This window comes from Cervus canadensis, chromosome 20, assembly GCF_019320065.1.
Source record: "Cervus canadensis isolate Bull #8, Minnesota chromosome 20, ASM1932006v1, whole genome shotgun sequence".
Lineage (NCBI taxonomy): Eukaryota > Metazoa > Chordata > Mammalia > Artiodactyla > Cervidae > Cervus > Cervus canadensis.
In genome coordinates this window covers 60,248,114-60,263,673 of record NC_057405.1, presented here as the reverse complement: position 1 = coordinate 60,263,673, position 15,560 = coordinate 60,248,114, and the positions used below count along the sequence as shown (strand labels likewise).

Below are 15,560 nucleotides of genomic sequence, written 5' to 3'. Positions count from 1 at the left end.
AACACCAACGGTGTGCCACTCCTTATTCCCAGCCATCTCTAAAGTAACTACTGGTGACCTTCAAGCTGTTATCCACATAAAATACAAGCCCTTATCCTGGTATGATTTATGTGAGACCAGTGTTGTTTACCCATCTTGTCTGGCCAACCACATAGATCATAGTAAACCACAGACAGACAATTTCATTTATGCCAGGAAGATAAAATGCTTCCTCCTGGAGCTACCGTAGGACAAGGTGGCAATTACATAACTTTCATCTGATCATATATAGCAGGAAGAGGGAGCCAGAGGCCTGCTCAGCTCTGCCAGTATTCAGACAGCCCATCTAATGCCTCTAAGCCTCAGCAGTCCCTCTAGTTCTGAAATGAATGCTACCTATGGATGTAGGCTGAGAATGACCCAGAGTCAGAACAGAACAGTCTTGCCAGGCGGTCATACCACAGAAGGCAAACAGCAGTTGCAAAAAAAATGTATATATTAATGAGTAAAAGCTCACATCCTGCTATAAGAAACCTCTGTATTATATCTAGTCTGTACAACAATCTGAAAGACTCACTTGAACAGCCATCAGTATACACTCATTTTGGCTTAGAGCTTAGGTAAAATCCTTGGCTAAATTACAATGAATATCTCCAGTGCCTCCTATGTGTGACAGGCGATACATCAGAACATTTCTCAAAATTATGTATTTTATTATATAAAAGATTGATCAAAGACCCTAAATTTGTGTTTCTTACATATTAACATTTTTGAATCACGGTAAAATCAGACTCAACTGAAATCAGAGCAAACTTTGTATTAATTCCACTCCTGTTCTGAAGTCGCTAAATGAAAAGCAAAGAAGAGTGACTTCCTTTGGTTTAATCTCTCCCTGGAGTATATGATGAACTCCAGGGCCGACACCAGTATTCACAGCATGACCATCACCACGCTGTCTTTGCATAGGGTCTCTGTCTCCGTTTTAGGATCAGCCCTGCCCATTGCCCTCATGGTTTCTGTTTTCAGTGACGTCACTGTCAGGCTCCCCATCACCTCTCCCTCCTGCCTTCTCTCACTGTGCCCTTCCTTTCAGAGATCAGCAGCAAGATGCTGTATTATGGGGAAGAGCAGGAACTTAGCTCTGAGGAAATCTCTGAGAAGCTGGTGTTGGCACAGAAGATGCTGGAGGAGATCCGACGCCGTCAGCCGTTCCTCACCCAACGGGAACTTGTGGACGAGGAGGCAGATGAAGCCCATGAATGTAGGTATATTCAGCTTCTAGAGGCCAGCACACATCTGCTTCCCTTGTGGGGCCAGGAGAGGACGCCCAGTCACAGGGCAGCGTTTGGTCAAAGCAACCAATTCCCGATATTCACTCACTGAGCATTTAAAGTGGCCTCAGGGAGTTCTTCAGGACAACTTGACTCTCTATATATAGACCAGGAATTTTAAACCCAGAGCCAAACTTCAGCTTTTGAAAAACTGCTGAGGTTCTACAAGGAATCTACAAGATTTTACTCCTGAGGAGAAAAAATAGGAATGTAGCAGCTGGTAAAAAAACGGGGGAAGGAAAGCTAAGGGAAGCAATTCCCAGAACTTCAATAAGAGAAGTCTCATTGAGAAAGCAGTAAAAATGTAAGGAAGCCCAGCAACATTCATGTTCTGATGTCCGTGAGTGACTTTTAATGACTTTGAAACCTCACTGGAAATTTAACATTTCCTTTAGTGATTAATGTAAATAACAAGCCACAGTAGTATTAGTGAATTTATGACTTGGTCACTATATCAGTTATCAATTACTAGCTCACAGTCTACCCCAAACATGAAAACAATAAGCATTTATTTTTTCATGATTTCATAGGTTGGCAACTTGGGTTGGACTCAACCTAGACAGGTCATCTCTGCTCCATGTGGTGGAGTTCACTCACATGTCTGGGGTCTTAGCTGGGATGGCTGGGCATCTCCCTCCATGTGGGGTTTTATTCTCTGGGAAGCTCACTGAGCTTGTTCACATGGCAGAAGCCTTCCGGTAGGGCAGGAATGGGAAGTACCAGGTCTCTCAAGGCCTGTCCTTGGGACTCAGCAATGGCATGTTCATTCCGTTGGTCAAAGTGAAAGTCGATCAGTCATGTCCAACTCTTTGCAAGTCCATGGACTGTACAGTATACAGTAGCCAGAATACTGGAGTGGGTAGCCTTTCCCTTCTCCAGGAGATCTTCCCGACCCAGGAATTGAACTGGGCTCTCCTGCATTGCAGGTGGATTCTTTACCAACTGAGGTATGAGGGAAGCCCTCTGTTGGTCAAAACCAGCCCAGATTCAAGGGTGAGGAAAAAGACTCCACTCTTAATAGGAAGAGTTACAAAAAATCGTGTCCATTTTAATCTACACAGTCAACAAAAGCAGCTACAGGTTTGTGTATCATATTTTAGTTGTCACTGTTATTTCACAATGTTAAATTCATCAATAATTCAAGAATTTTAGTAGTTATTGGTTTCACCTCTAAATCTGATTAGTTAACACGCTGATAAGAAAGCACATGTATTATTATATTACCAATTTTTATACATCTTTTTAGTTCTACATATTTTATCTTGTACATTTAAAAACATATAAGAAGGGATGTGAAGGCTTTGCCAGGTTGTAAAGGGGCCCATGATACAGAAAGGGTTAAGAACACCTACATTAGATCACTTTCCTACAATTGTCACTATCAGCTTCTGTTAAACTTATTATGAATATTTTAATAGAGGAGTATTTTTGGCATAAAGGTATATTGTGATACCAGACTTACAAGGTCTTAGAAACAGTAAGAAGTAAGGCAGAATCAGGCCCGTTTCTGAGTCCAGAGGAAGTCAGCTGTCAGGAAGGCTGGAGCTCTCATATCACAGCCAGATGCTTTGCCTCTTTGGGGGTTTAACAAGACTGCTCTGGGGAAATGGAACCAGATACATCTCCCACTTAGCAGCCTTTCACCGAGTAAAGGCATTTTTTCAGCCACTTTCTCTACTCAGCCGTGAACCTGTATCTTCTGCTCGTGATGATGAAAGTAAATTCAAAACCTCAGTAAGACAGACTGATAGTCCCTGGAGAAAAAATAGAATCAAGGTACAGAAGCAATGCATGTAACTTTGATTAGAGAATTAAGACATAGGCAAAGTTTAAGAATATTTCATTGCCATTTAATCTTCCAGAATAATGATTCTGGAATAATGATTCCAGAATAATGATTAAGCTTGACCTAAATAAAGGAGCCAACTAAACGTAGCTGCCTGGAGAGAATACAGAAGATGAGTGGTTGTACATTTGCCAATAATAGACAAAATAATTGGAGATATCTCTAAAATTGTAGTATATCCAAGTTTCGTTTGTATGGTAAAACTATTAATAATCTGGGTAATAATAAACCTAGTTGAATGACATCATTTCCACATAAAGCATCATCTTGACAGGAAAACTAATCAACTCCCATTTTAGCTGATGGTGGTCTAGGATGGTCCAAATCCTACAAAATAGTATTTAAAGCTTCAAATAATGGGGCCATTTTTGTGACCAACAGCTTCAATCGCTGTTGCTAAAGACATCACCTGCCAAATTTGCATCTTTGCTTCTGTGGGCTGGGGTGGGAGGAGAAGGGAGGAGCCCAGACTGAGTTTCTGTGTGCCTTTCTTCCCAGTGCTGAGCCAGGCTGAGAGTTTGCAGAGGCAGTACAATGACACGCGCTCTCTCTTTCCTGTGGTCCTGGAGCAGCTGGACGACTATAACGCCAAGTTGTCAGACCTCCAGGAATCACTTGACCAGGCCCTTAACCATGTCAGGGATGCTGAAGACATGAACAGAGCCACAGCAGCCAGGCAGCGGGACCACGAGGTACAGTGGGCACTAAATGCAAATGCATTTGGGGCATATATTAACACAACATGAAGAGACAATTGGTAAACAGTTTTAAAAATACTGGTACATTTAAATCTTTGTTTTTAAAATTATCTGCACATTTTTTGCCACTGTCATTTGCTAATATAAGTGTGTACAACTAAAATCAAGTTGAAACTGTTGCAGTTGTTTAGCTTGTGTATTGACTAAGAATGCAGTTGTTCTTCGTGCTTCTGTCTGCCTGTGTTGGATGTATTTCTCTTGCAACTGAGCAAACAAGGCATGATCCTTGTGTATAATTTCTTTTATACCGAGAGTACTAAAAATCCCAAAGCAACCCAGAACCGTGTTTCCTATAAGGATATGTGTGATTTTGGAAGGGCCTGATTAGCAAATCTCATAGCCTGACTGGTCAGCAGCTGCAGAGATAGGGAGTCTAATTCAAGCTAAGGTCTTACAATTACAAAGAGGTGAAAAAATTTCCCAGGCTTGGCCAGAGCTTGCCAAAGAGGACACCTTACAGGGCCAGGATTTGTGCATGCCCACACCTCCAGATTTAGAACTGGTGGTGCTCACACTTCTACCCTGAGTGACACATGCACTCACACCATCGCTGTGAATGGTCATTTTCTGATAGGAAGACGTGTGCCTCTAAAAGCAGTGTCAGAAACAGGAAGCAGCTATGAGCAAATTCACTACTTCTGTTATGTTATCAGCAAACCCAACTTAAATTAGGTTCTCCATCCTGATTTTCAGTCATTGCTACCTTTCAGTAAGTTGTCATCAAATTTCCTAAATAAAAGTGAATTATACTTATTAACGCCATTTTGCACCATTGGAGCAATCTCTTAGCCAATATTTTTTAGAATAATAATGGTCAGGGTAGCATTTTTGTTTAAAAACAGAAACATGATTATCTGGCACAACAAAATTATGAGTGTAACACAAAATAAATTCTTTAAGCAGAATTTAAGAAAGTTATTGGGACTCATCCTTATCCTTGAATTTTTCCCACCCTCACATCTCGTCAGCCACAGGATCTGGCCCATTTTACCTTTGGAATATTTTTAACTATCTTCCTCCTTTTCTGTTCCTCTACTACTTCTTCAGTGTGGGCCTTTGTTATTTCTCAACTAAAATAGCCTCCTCCACTCCCCTCCATTCTTGTGTCTGTATTGTGATCATCTGCTCATAGATGTCTCCCCCACTCACCATAAGTGTTTTAGTATCACATTTCACTGTAAGAACTACAGTATGGCTTAAAAAAAAAAAAAAAAACCAAAATTTCAATCCTTATACAAAACCAAAAATAACCACAAAGTTTAATCATTTTGATGTGTGCAAATAATAGCCACACAACTAGTGATTACATTATTTATTTTGTCTTCCTACTCCCAATGTGAAAGGATAACAGAATAATAAAAATTTTTATCAGATGAATATGAGATTCTGTCTATTTAGAGTCTCTGATCAACCAAAGTTCCACCTTCCCAAGACTTTCTCTGTCTCTTTTTTTTAGGTATGAAGAGACTTTTGTTTTATTTTGTGCATATGTGAAGTGGATACTGAAGCATGCTGAAAAATGCTAATTATGTCATTTTTCACTAATTATTAGTTTCTAAATTTTCTTCTGTTCAAATTGTCCATCTCTCTGTGAGAATATCTTTGTTTCAAAGCTAATTTTATTCATTTCTGTCTAATTCTATATTTGGCACGTGACAGAAACCCTTTAACTTGAAGCATATTGTTTCCAACTACTACCGATGAACTTATCAGGCAGTGCTGTTTGCACACGGTTTTGAAGCTTGGTTGTTACTTCAGGGTGTTAGCTGTGTTCCCATAAGGCAGCTCAGATAGACGAGCTTCCAGAAGGGGTCGTATCTCAGATTCTGTAACGGAAAAACTGCTCTGAGAGATCTACGTAATACCAGTCTTTTTCACCCTTCTTCCTTACGTACTTTAAAATATTGCTTTTGTGCAGAGCTGTATAACTACCTGTCCTTGTGAAGACAAGAACGGTTAACCCCAGATAGTCATATTGTATTAAAGTTGATGGATTTTGAAGGGAAATTGATTTTGTTTTAAAGTTCATACTTTAAGAGGATGTTCAAATGAGATGTTCTTCTGTCGCTAGACCTATGTCTTCCCCTGTAGCAAGGTATGTGGAGAAAATGGGTTTCATTCTTCTTTTCCACTAAATTAGAAAAGAGTCCAGGGAGTGAGACAGGACGTTAAGATGAACTTTAAAAGTTTTAAAATATGTCATTCAAGTGTAGGCTTTTGTAAAGATTTCTGTGATACCGTAACATAACAAAAATTTCAATTCCAATTTAAATTACCATTTCTTAAGTAACTTCAGCTCATTTTTTACTCAGATTAAAAAGTGAGGCTTTTACTTTTTCCCCTCCTAAAGTTTCATTCTGTGTTCCTTTCCATCTCGGAAGTGCCACAATGTTTCTTCAGAATCACAACTTCCCTGACTGTGAAACTCCAGAGTGACAAGTATAAATGAAAGTGTTCATCAGAAAATATATCCACACTTGGAACAACCCAATGAAAAAATGGAAATTTCTCCAAAGAAGAAATACAAAAGGCCAAGAGGCACATGAAAAAGATACTCAAAACCACTAATTATTAGAGAAATGCAAATAAAAACTGCCATGAGCTATCAGTTTACACTGGTCAGAATGGCCATTATTAAAAAGTTTACAGATAACAAATGCTGGAGAGGGTGTGGAGAAAAGGGAACCCTCCCCCAGTGTTGGTGGAAATATAAACTAGTGCAGCCACTATGGAAAGCAGTATGAAGATGCCTTAAAAATTAGCGGTAGAACTACCATATGACTCAGCAATCCCACTCCTTGGCATATATCTGGAGAAAATCACAATTCAAAAAGATTCATGCACCCCAATATTCATAGCAACACTATTCACAATAGTGAAAACATGGAAAAAATCTAAATGTCCATTGCCAGATGAATGGATAAAGAAGATGTGGTATATACATACAGTGGCATAGTGTGTATGTGTGCTCAGTAGTATCTGACTCTTTGCGACACCATGGACTATAGCCTACCAGGCTCCTCTATCCATGGAATTTTCCAAGCAAAATTACTGGAGTGGGTTGCTGTTTCTTTCTGCAATGGAATACTACTCAGCCATAAAAAAGAACCAAATAATGCCATTTGCAGCAACATGGATGCAACTAGAGATTATCTTACCAAGTGAAGTAAGTCAGAAAAGAAAGACAACTACCATATGTTATCACTTATGTGTGGAATCTAAATATGGCACAAATGAACCTATCTCCAAAACAGAAACAGACTTGTAGACAGGGAAGCAGACTTCTGGTTGCCAAGGAGGGATGTGGCAAGGGAGAGGAATGAACTGGGAGTTTGGGGTTGGTAGATACAGACTATTATGTTTAGAGTGGATAGACAACAAGTTCTAACGTATAGCACAGGGAACTATATTCAATATCCTGTGATAAAACATAATGGAAAAAGAATATAAAAAAGCAATATATATATATATAACTGAGTCTCTTTGCCGTACAGAAGAGGGAGCACAGCATTGTAGATCAACTATACTTCAATTTAAAAATTTTTGAGGGAAAAAAAGGAAGAAAGAGCTCCCCTGGTAGCTCAGTGGTAAAGAATCTGCCATGCAAGAGACATGGGTTCTATCCCTGGTCCGGGAAGATCCCACATGCTGCAGAGCAGCTAAGCCTGTGTGCTACAACTACTGAGCCTGTGCTCTAGAGCCCAAGAGCTGCAACTACTGAGCCCATGTGCCACAACTACTGAAGCCTGTGCACTCCACAAGAGAAGACCCCTCAATAAGAAGCCGGTGCACCACACCTAGAGAGTTGACCCCACTTGCTGCAACTAGAGAAAAGCCCATGTGGCAACGAAGACCCAGCACAGCCAAAAATAAATAAATAAAAATTTTTAATTTTTTTTTTCAAAGAAGGACAAAATATATCCACACTTGGGCAATTTACCTCTTCAAAACACCTGAGCATCTAACATAAAAAGTAGGAAGAGGCGAGATCGGAATTTTATGCTTTGATATTAGGGTCACTTTAAATTTCTGAAAGGACTTTAAGATTCTTTTGTATATACTTTATTCCTGTCCAGATGCGCTATTTGTGCCTGGCCCAAAGTTAGCACATGATAAATGCTTTCTGGAATTAGGTCACTTTTCAGTGACTGCAAATATGGAGCCTGTGTTCAGTCCCATAGCCTTGGCCCCACTTCACATTTATGGAGAAAGAAGCAGGGGCCCGCTTTGGAGTGTCAGTTCTCTTTGATGTGGTGGCACTGTAAGTAATAATCATAACTAAGTTCTTTGAAGCTCCTGAGGAGCTTTTTCCATTTTATAAATGAGAAAGCTGAGCCTGGGCTGGGTGGAATTCCCCAGCATGGCACAGCAATTCAGTGGTGGGTCTGAGATAGGATCTGTCTGAGTGCAGTGACAGCAGGCTGACAGCACTCTCCCTAATGCCTTCCTTATCTAAAGTGACCTTCTCTTTCTCTCTCCCTTGCTTTTCCTCCTGCAGAAACAGCATGAGAGAGTAAGGGAACAGACGGAAGGGGTGAACGCGTCTCTGAGGACGTCTTCCGACTCACTGATGATGCCACGGCTGACCCTTTCAGAACTTGATAGCATAATAAAGGTAAGGACACATGTGACTTGTTCAGGTTAGTATTCATAATAGGTTAGAACATTAGCTCAGTGTCACAGAGGAGTAATCGACTCCATTCTATCAAGTTAAGTGGCATTGTTAAACTAAGATCAGGTGACTGCATTTTTCAGTTTCTCTCATTGTTCAGTTGCCACTAGCCACATATGGCTACTTAAATTTTAAATTACTTAAAACGAAATAAAATTTAGGACTTCCCTGGTGGTCCAGTGATTAAGAATCCACCTGCTAATGCAGAGGACAGAGGTTCAATCCCTAATCTGGGAAGATTCCACGTGCCGCAGAGCAGCTTAGCCCAAGCGCCACAGTTGCTCTGAGCCTTCATGCTGCAGCTACTGCTGCAAGCCTGCTCACCCTAGAGCCTGTGCCCTCAACTGAAGAAGCCACCACATGAGAGGTGCTCGCCTTGCAACTGGAGATTTACTCCCTCTTGTAGGGGAAGCCAAAAGTAAAAAAAACTTCCTCAGTCAGTTAGCCATATATCACATGCTCAGTCGCACTACATGTGGTTGGTGGCTGCCATTTTGGGCAGCACAGCCAGTCAGAAAGTTCTGTTGAAAGTGCAAATGTAGATGCATCCTACTCACTCTTTACACATAAGTTGTATGTTCAATAAAGCTGGGATTCAAAATCAATGAAAGTCACATTTTTTAAAGTAGAAATTTTCCGATAAATGCAGTGAACCAAACTATCACTGAAGTACTCTTGGCTCATTTTTATTACCTTTAAAAGGATATTATCTTAAAGTCATCTCATCACCATCCTATTCTTTGACAGTTTTAGCTTCCTTTCTATCCCTACTCCCATCTGGTTCCTCAGTGACATCAAAACCCAGATGAATGAGTCTACCAGCTCTCAGACCTCCAGTTCCTTCAACTTCTCCTGTCCAACAGGCTTTTCCTCCCCATCCACCTCTGTAATCCCTCGTATGACCAGACCCAGATCTTGTCATCAATAAGAGTGCCTCTCCCAAATCCCAGTATCAAGCACCTCCCTCCCTAAGCTTGGAGAAGGAAATGGCAGCGCATTCTACTATTCTTGCCTGGAAAATTCCACGGACAGGGGAGTCTGGCAGGCTGCAGTTCATGGGGTTGCAAAGAGTCGGATGCAACTGAGCACCCTAAGCACCATCTCTTATTGCCCTTACTGTAGAGTGTGCACTCCAGAAACTCTCTAGCCACTCCAAAACCTCCTCCATCTCATTCGCCCTACTCCTTTCATAGTCTTCCTTCCTTCAGTTCAGACGCTCAACTGTGTCCGATTCTTTGTGACCCTGTGGACTGCAGCACGAGGAGTTAAAATTATCAGTATAATCATTCTTTGCAAACACCCTTTACTTCCATACGTACTTCTTTCTCTATTATACTTACCTGAGAATTCTAATCCCATAACCCAGTAAAACCAAGTACCCTCAGCATCGTGGCCACACCAGAGAAGCCAGTATGACTGGTGGGAAACCCACCTCCTGTCTGTCAGTCTGGCTGGTGAACTTGCTTCATGCTTCACTGAAAATTGGGAACAATGAGAAGATAACTCCCTTCATTTTCACTCCCCAAATCTACCAGTCTGCTTGCCTGTATGTCTTGCTTCTCCCTTCCTTTCTGTTCTAATTAGTGAAATGTCCCTTCCCCTGTCAGAGTTCAGGCCCCCCACCTGTGTTCTGAATCCCACACTTCCTCTGCTCAACAGTAGGGTTGCTGGGTTTCAGTCCATCAACTTGTGCCCTCTCTCTTCTGTTTGGCCCAGTTCTTACTCTACTGAATCATTCCTGCCAATATAGAAACATACTCTAGTATCTGATATCTTTAAAAAAAATTAAAAAACTCTCACATCCCCTCTGATCTCTGCGCCATTACTCTGCTTCACAACAAAACATCTCAAGAGTTATATATAGTTGCCATTTCCACCTTCCAGCCCCCCACTGTCTACTGTACTCAACCCATTTGGAGAAATTACTGGTTGTCAGTGTTGGAATCTCTGAGGAGAGCTATCAGTAAATGCTACCTACCTTCAGGACCTAAGTTCTTAAAAAGTTGAAAAATAGTAAATATGAAAATCAAGAATATCACCTTTATTTCAGCTAAATTGAGGTGTGGCTTTTTAAAAGATCTTTTAGCCAAATGGGATGGCTGATACTCAGTTCCAGAATTAGCAGGTCTGCCCACTGAAACTGCCAACACTGCAGGGTTTATGGGGATGCCCAGGGCAGCTTGCACTGTATGGAGGAGCACAGAAGAACTCAGCTTTCTGCTGGCAGCTTGCTCCCCAGAGGCAGCTGTCTGGAGTTGAGCAGAGTCTATATAGTTATACCCCTAAATTTACCAGTTAAATAAACCACTTCTCCTCTCAGAGCAGAGTAAGGAAAAGGTGCAAAGGTCACTAACTGAGCTCCCTTCATAGAGATGGAACATCATGTCATGAGCTCGAAAAAAGTGCTCCCCACTAACAGTTGGCTTATGTCTTCTAGATAAAAAGAAAAGTGACCTGCTGAGAATCAGGTAGAGGTGAGGGGAGGAATTCGTATTGGCTTTGGAACAGTGACAGTGTTTAGAATCACTGTGTTGAATGACCAGGAGAGCAAATTTCTTTTCAGTGTTGAGGGCCCAGCCAATCCTGGAAGTAATAGGTTTGTAGCAGCATCCTATGTGTGACCTTTAGCCAAGATCATAGGTCCGCAGTTGAACTGAAAATTAAGAGAGGTCACATCGCAAGGTGAGTGTCAGTGAGAGTAGTCAGCACAGGAAATGCAGGTGAGAGGTCAAATAAGATGAGAACTGAGTGAGAACCATGAGACTTACTAGCTCAGAAATTATTAAGTAAATTTTTGTGTTGGTGGAACAGTGAGGTAAAAACCAGACTGGAATAAGTCAAGTGTTAATTTTAAAATGATGAAATAGAGATAGCATGTATAGACACTTTATTTGCAGAGGGATTCTATTTTGCTATGAAAGGATTAAAATTAGGAAGAAGTGAGAACAGTGGAGCGTTTCTATTTAGTTTTCTTTTTAGACGAGAGATGGCAGAGCATGTCTGAATCAGTAGAGGAGTTGAAGATGCAAATAGGTAAATATCTGTGTATATAGTCTTTTAGACTTCCCTGGTGGCTCAGCCATAAAGAATCCACCTGCAGTGCAGGCAGTGCAGGTTTGATCCTTGGGTTGGGAAGATCCCCTGGAGGAGGGCATGGCAACCCACTCCAGTATTCTTGCCTGGAGAATCCCATGGACAGAGGAGCCCTGTGGACTACAGTCCATAGGATCACAAAGAGTTGGACACAATTAAATCGACTAAACACGCATGCATAGCCTTTTAGACTCTTCTGGATCTGGCCTGAAGCTTACTGAACTTCACAGTAAGGAAGAATAGAGATTATCTTTGGTGCTCCCTACAAAAATATTTTAAGTCCCTCTAAATTCAATTTTTCTCAATATTTTCTTTAGAATGCATCAGGGATTTATGCCGAAATAGATGGAGCCAAAAACGAGCTTCAAAGAAAACTATCCAACCTGAGCAACCTCAGTCATGATTTAGTTCAGGAAGCTGTTGACCATGCACGGAACCTTCAGCAAGAGGCTGATGAGTTGAGCAGGTAATACCTTGGTTTAAGAATGCAGACATCTCCAGGCTGAGTAACTTATTTTTGTTCACTTTCACATGACAGGGTTGCTGGGATACAGTGTTAGTAGTTTGTTTTTAGGGTTGGGTTTGCATGTTTGCTTGTTTGTTGGTTGGCCCGTTTGAGAACCAGTTGTTTACTGAAATTGTAGGTGGGGTAGCTCTGTTCCACAATTAATAGGATAACCTAACACATTTTATTTAGGGCTATAACTGCTGCACAAAATTTTATCAGGTAATCAGATCCTTCTGCAAGGTCTAATTCTGCCGTCATTTCAGAGACAGCATGAGCTTTTCACATCCAGGTGTCTTAAGTAAAGCTGGTAGGAAGTCGACAATATAAGGGACTTGTGTCAAATCCTCTAGCTGCTCCACAGTGCCCAGCAGGAACTATTTTATTTCAACACCTGTTAAGAGAACATTGGTTGATGGTTTTCCTCACAGTACCTAGAAAAGAGTCATAAGCACTCATTTAACGTTAATTGAAATGTACTAAAAGATTGGACTTTTAACTCATGATCCTAAAAAAAAAAAGGTAAATAACGAGATCATTGAATAGAAAGATTGCAAATCTGCAATTAGAAACAAGAATTGGTAAAGGTCATGAATTAAATAAGAACCAATATTCACTTCTGTTCAAAACTAAATCACCTTTTTTTTCTGATTGCCAAAATTTTCAAATATCCTTCCAAGTCTCCCAAGAAGAGAGGGCAGGGTTGGAGTGGGGATGGATAGATCATGGGTAAAATCTTGGTGTGTGAGATGGTGTTGTATACAGCTGAGTGTCATGTTCCCAGGAAATGGGCTTTTTATCAAGCCAGTCAAATGGAATTTGGAGAAAATGCTAGCTTTGGTAATAACTGTATTATTAGGTTATTGTTTTTGAGATTAATTTTATGGCTGTCTTCATCGTTCTTTTGTCATTTAGTAACTACAGCTGTCTGGGAGTTCCCTGGTGCCTCAAATGGTAAAGAATCTGCCAGCAATGCAGGAGACCTGGATTCCATCCCTGGGTTGGGAAGAACCCCTGAAGAATGGACTGGCAACCCAGTCCAGTATTCTTGCCTGGGAAATCCCATGGACAGAGAAGCCTGGCAGGCTACAGTTCATGGGGTTACAAAGAGTCAGACACCACTGAGCAACTAACAGCTCATTGAATGGGATACCAACACAAACCTTCTCTGAATGTCACCCTGCAGCAAACTAGAGTTCTAGCTAGAACTTCTAAGGAAGTAACCCCAAGCTGTACATGAAACATAATCAGAAATATCAATCACCTTAACTCTCCTTTTTATGTTTAGCATATTTCTACATATATTCAGGAAAACATCCAAATTTATAGATGTCTTATCTTCAAAATGTGAATAGTCTTTGACATCTATCTGGTATACCCAGTAGGTTTGCATATTGTCTCAAATAGAAATACATATAATTCATCAAGAAGCTTCCATTTCAAAAGCACATTTTTATTTTGTATATCGATTTAGTACCCGTTTTGTGCCTAATAATGAAAACAAAGAAATAAAGGCTTTTTGTTTCAAGTTCTTAGGTATATCTGCTCACCAACTCTAGCCAGCAGAATTTTTATGGGTTTAAATTATTGGTAACATTTTATACCTTTTATCCATTTCTTTTAAAACCTTCTCAGATTTTACTCTTTTCCATTTCTGAACAGGGAGTTATAGGGAGATATAAGTAGCAAGCGTTTGGATCAGAATTACCTCTGCAGAGCAGGGCTGCATTATAATTTTCATGGGCTGTAAAAAAAAATTAATTATATGTCATAACTACCTTGATATAAAGGCTAATGTAAGAATTACTGTTATCCTCATTTTTCTTCTGATTTAAAAAAAAAAAATTTAACATGAAAGCATCTTTGTGGTCCCTTAGTGTGCCTAATAGATATCAGCCCTATTGTAGAGGAGCCAGAATGATGGTGAACTTGGACAAAAGAGAAGGGAGTTGCCAAGGAAATACAGAGGAAGTCTCTCTGAGCCTAAGCCGATGCGCAGAGACTGAAACTGGATGAAGGAGGCTGAGAAACGATTAGCTGAGTTCAGTAGGTCCAGGTGGTATGAAGAGAGGAGCCAGGTAGGATCTGTAGTGACATCACAGTGACTCTTGTGAGAAGTTACTGATGAATAAAGTGACACTAATCATCAGTATCCGGAGTTGGGGGGTAAAGGGTGGAACTGGTGGGTTTAAGACTGAATAAAATTAAGACAGAGGGTTTAGGATGGGCTGCAGAAGTGAGGGTGGAGTTCTTAGTATAGAGGAAGAAGAAGAGTTTGTCAGTAACATGAATTACTATGTGGATACCCATACAGCTTGAAATTTTCATTTAGGAAATATTTTAAGTGTAATAATAAGCCCTGAAATTTGCTAGATGACAGACATGGTACCAAGCACTAAACATGTTTTATCCCTGTTGGACCTCACTTCAATCCTTTGAGGCACATATTGTTATCAACCTCTGCATGGGGGTGTCTAGAGCATGATGTGCTGTGCTGTGCCTAGTCGCTCCGTCCTGTCTGACTCTTTGTGACCCCATGGACTGTAGCCCTCCAGGCTCCTCTGCCCATGAGGATTCTCCAGGCAAGAATTCTGCAGTGGGTTGCCGTGTCCTCCTCCAGGAGATCTTCCCAACCCAGGAATCGAGCCCAGGTCTCCCTCTTTGCAGGTAGATTCTTTACCATCTGAGTCACCAGGGAAGCCCAGGAATACTGGGGTGGGTAGCCTATCCCTTCTGCAAGGGAACTTCCTGACCCAGGAATTGAACCAGGGTCTCCTGCATTGTAGGCAGATTGTTTACCAGCTGAGCTACCAGGGAATCCCCCCAGTGCATGATGGGTATCAGTAAATATTAGAGGAACCTTACAGGAGTCAGAGGAGACAAAGGCAGAGAAAGTGGTGTAAGGATCAGGCTGATTGTGAGGTAGGGCTGTGCACTTAAGGGGAGCAACTAGGCCTCAGGAATGAGACAGACGTTAACCATGTTTGCCCTGGGCAAGTTGTGCACCTTTCCTCAGAGCCTCAGCAACTTTTATGGGAAAGGAATAACAATGTCAACTTCACAGGTGTGGTAAGATGTAGTGATATAGTATATGGAATGGGGCTGACCCAGTATCTGCATGGGATGCTCAATATATATTATAACCCTTCTTCAAGAAATATGTGATCTGTTATATAAAAGAAAGAAATAAGATTGAATAAATAGAGTAAAACCAGCTAATATTTATTAATAACACCATGCTGAGGTTATGCACCCTCTCTGAGAGCCTTACTTTCTTTGACAGGAAGGGAATAACAGTGCTGATTCGGGTAAGCAATAGGTGGGATGAATGTGGGTTCATTCTTCTGCCTGACGCCACCACATAAACAAGCTCTTG

The 15,560-nt window shown here is 41.0% G+C and overlaps 1 protein-coding gene across 3 annotated transcripts in view; it reads left to right on the top strand.

The window, feature by feature from the left end:
- LAMA4 (laminin subunit alpha 4) overlaps nt 1-15,560 on the top strand; it is a 140,789-nt gene that overhangs the window by 75,214 nt on the left and 50,015 nt on the right. For all 3 annotated transcript variants that reach the window (XM_043439282.1, XM_043439283.1, XM_043439284.1), the window contains 4 exons: nt 1,073-1,240; nt 3,655-3,848; nt 8,413-8,529; nt 11,997-12,145. In XM_043439282.1, coding sequence (XP_043295217.1) covers nt 1,073-1,240; nt 3,655-3,848; nt 8,413-8,529; nt 11,997-12,145 — 628 coding nt within the window. The remainder of the gene's footprint in view (nt 1-1,072; nt 1,241-3,654; nt 3,849-8,412; nt 8,530-11,996; nt 12,146-15,560) is intronic.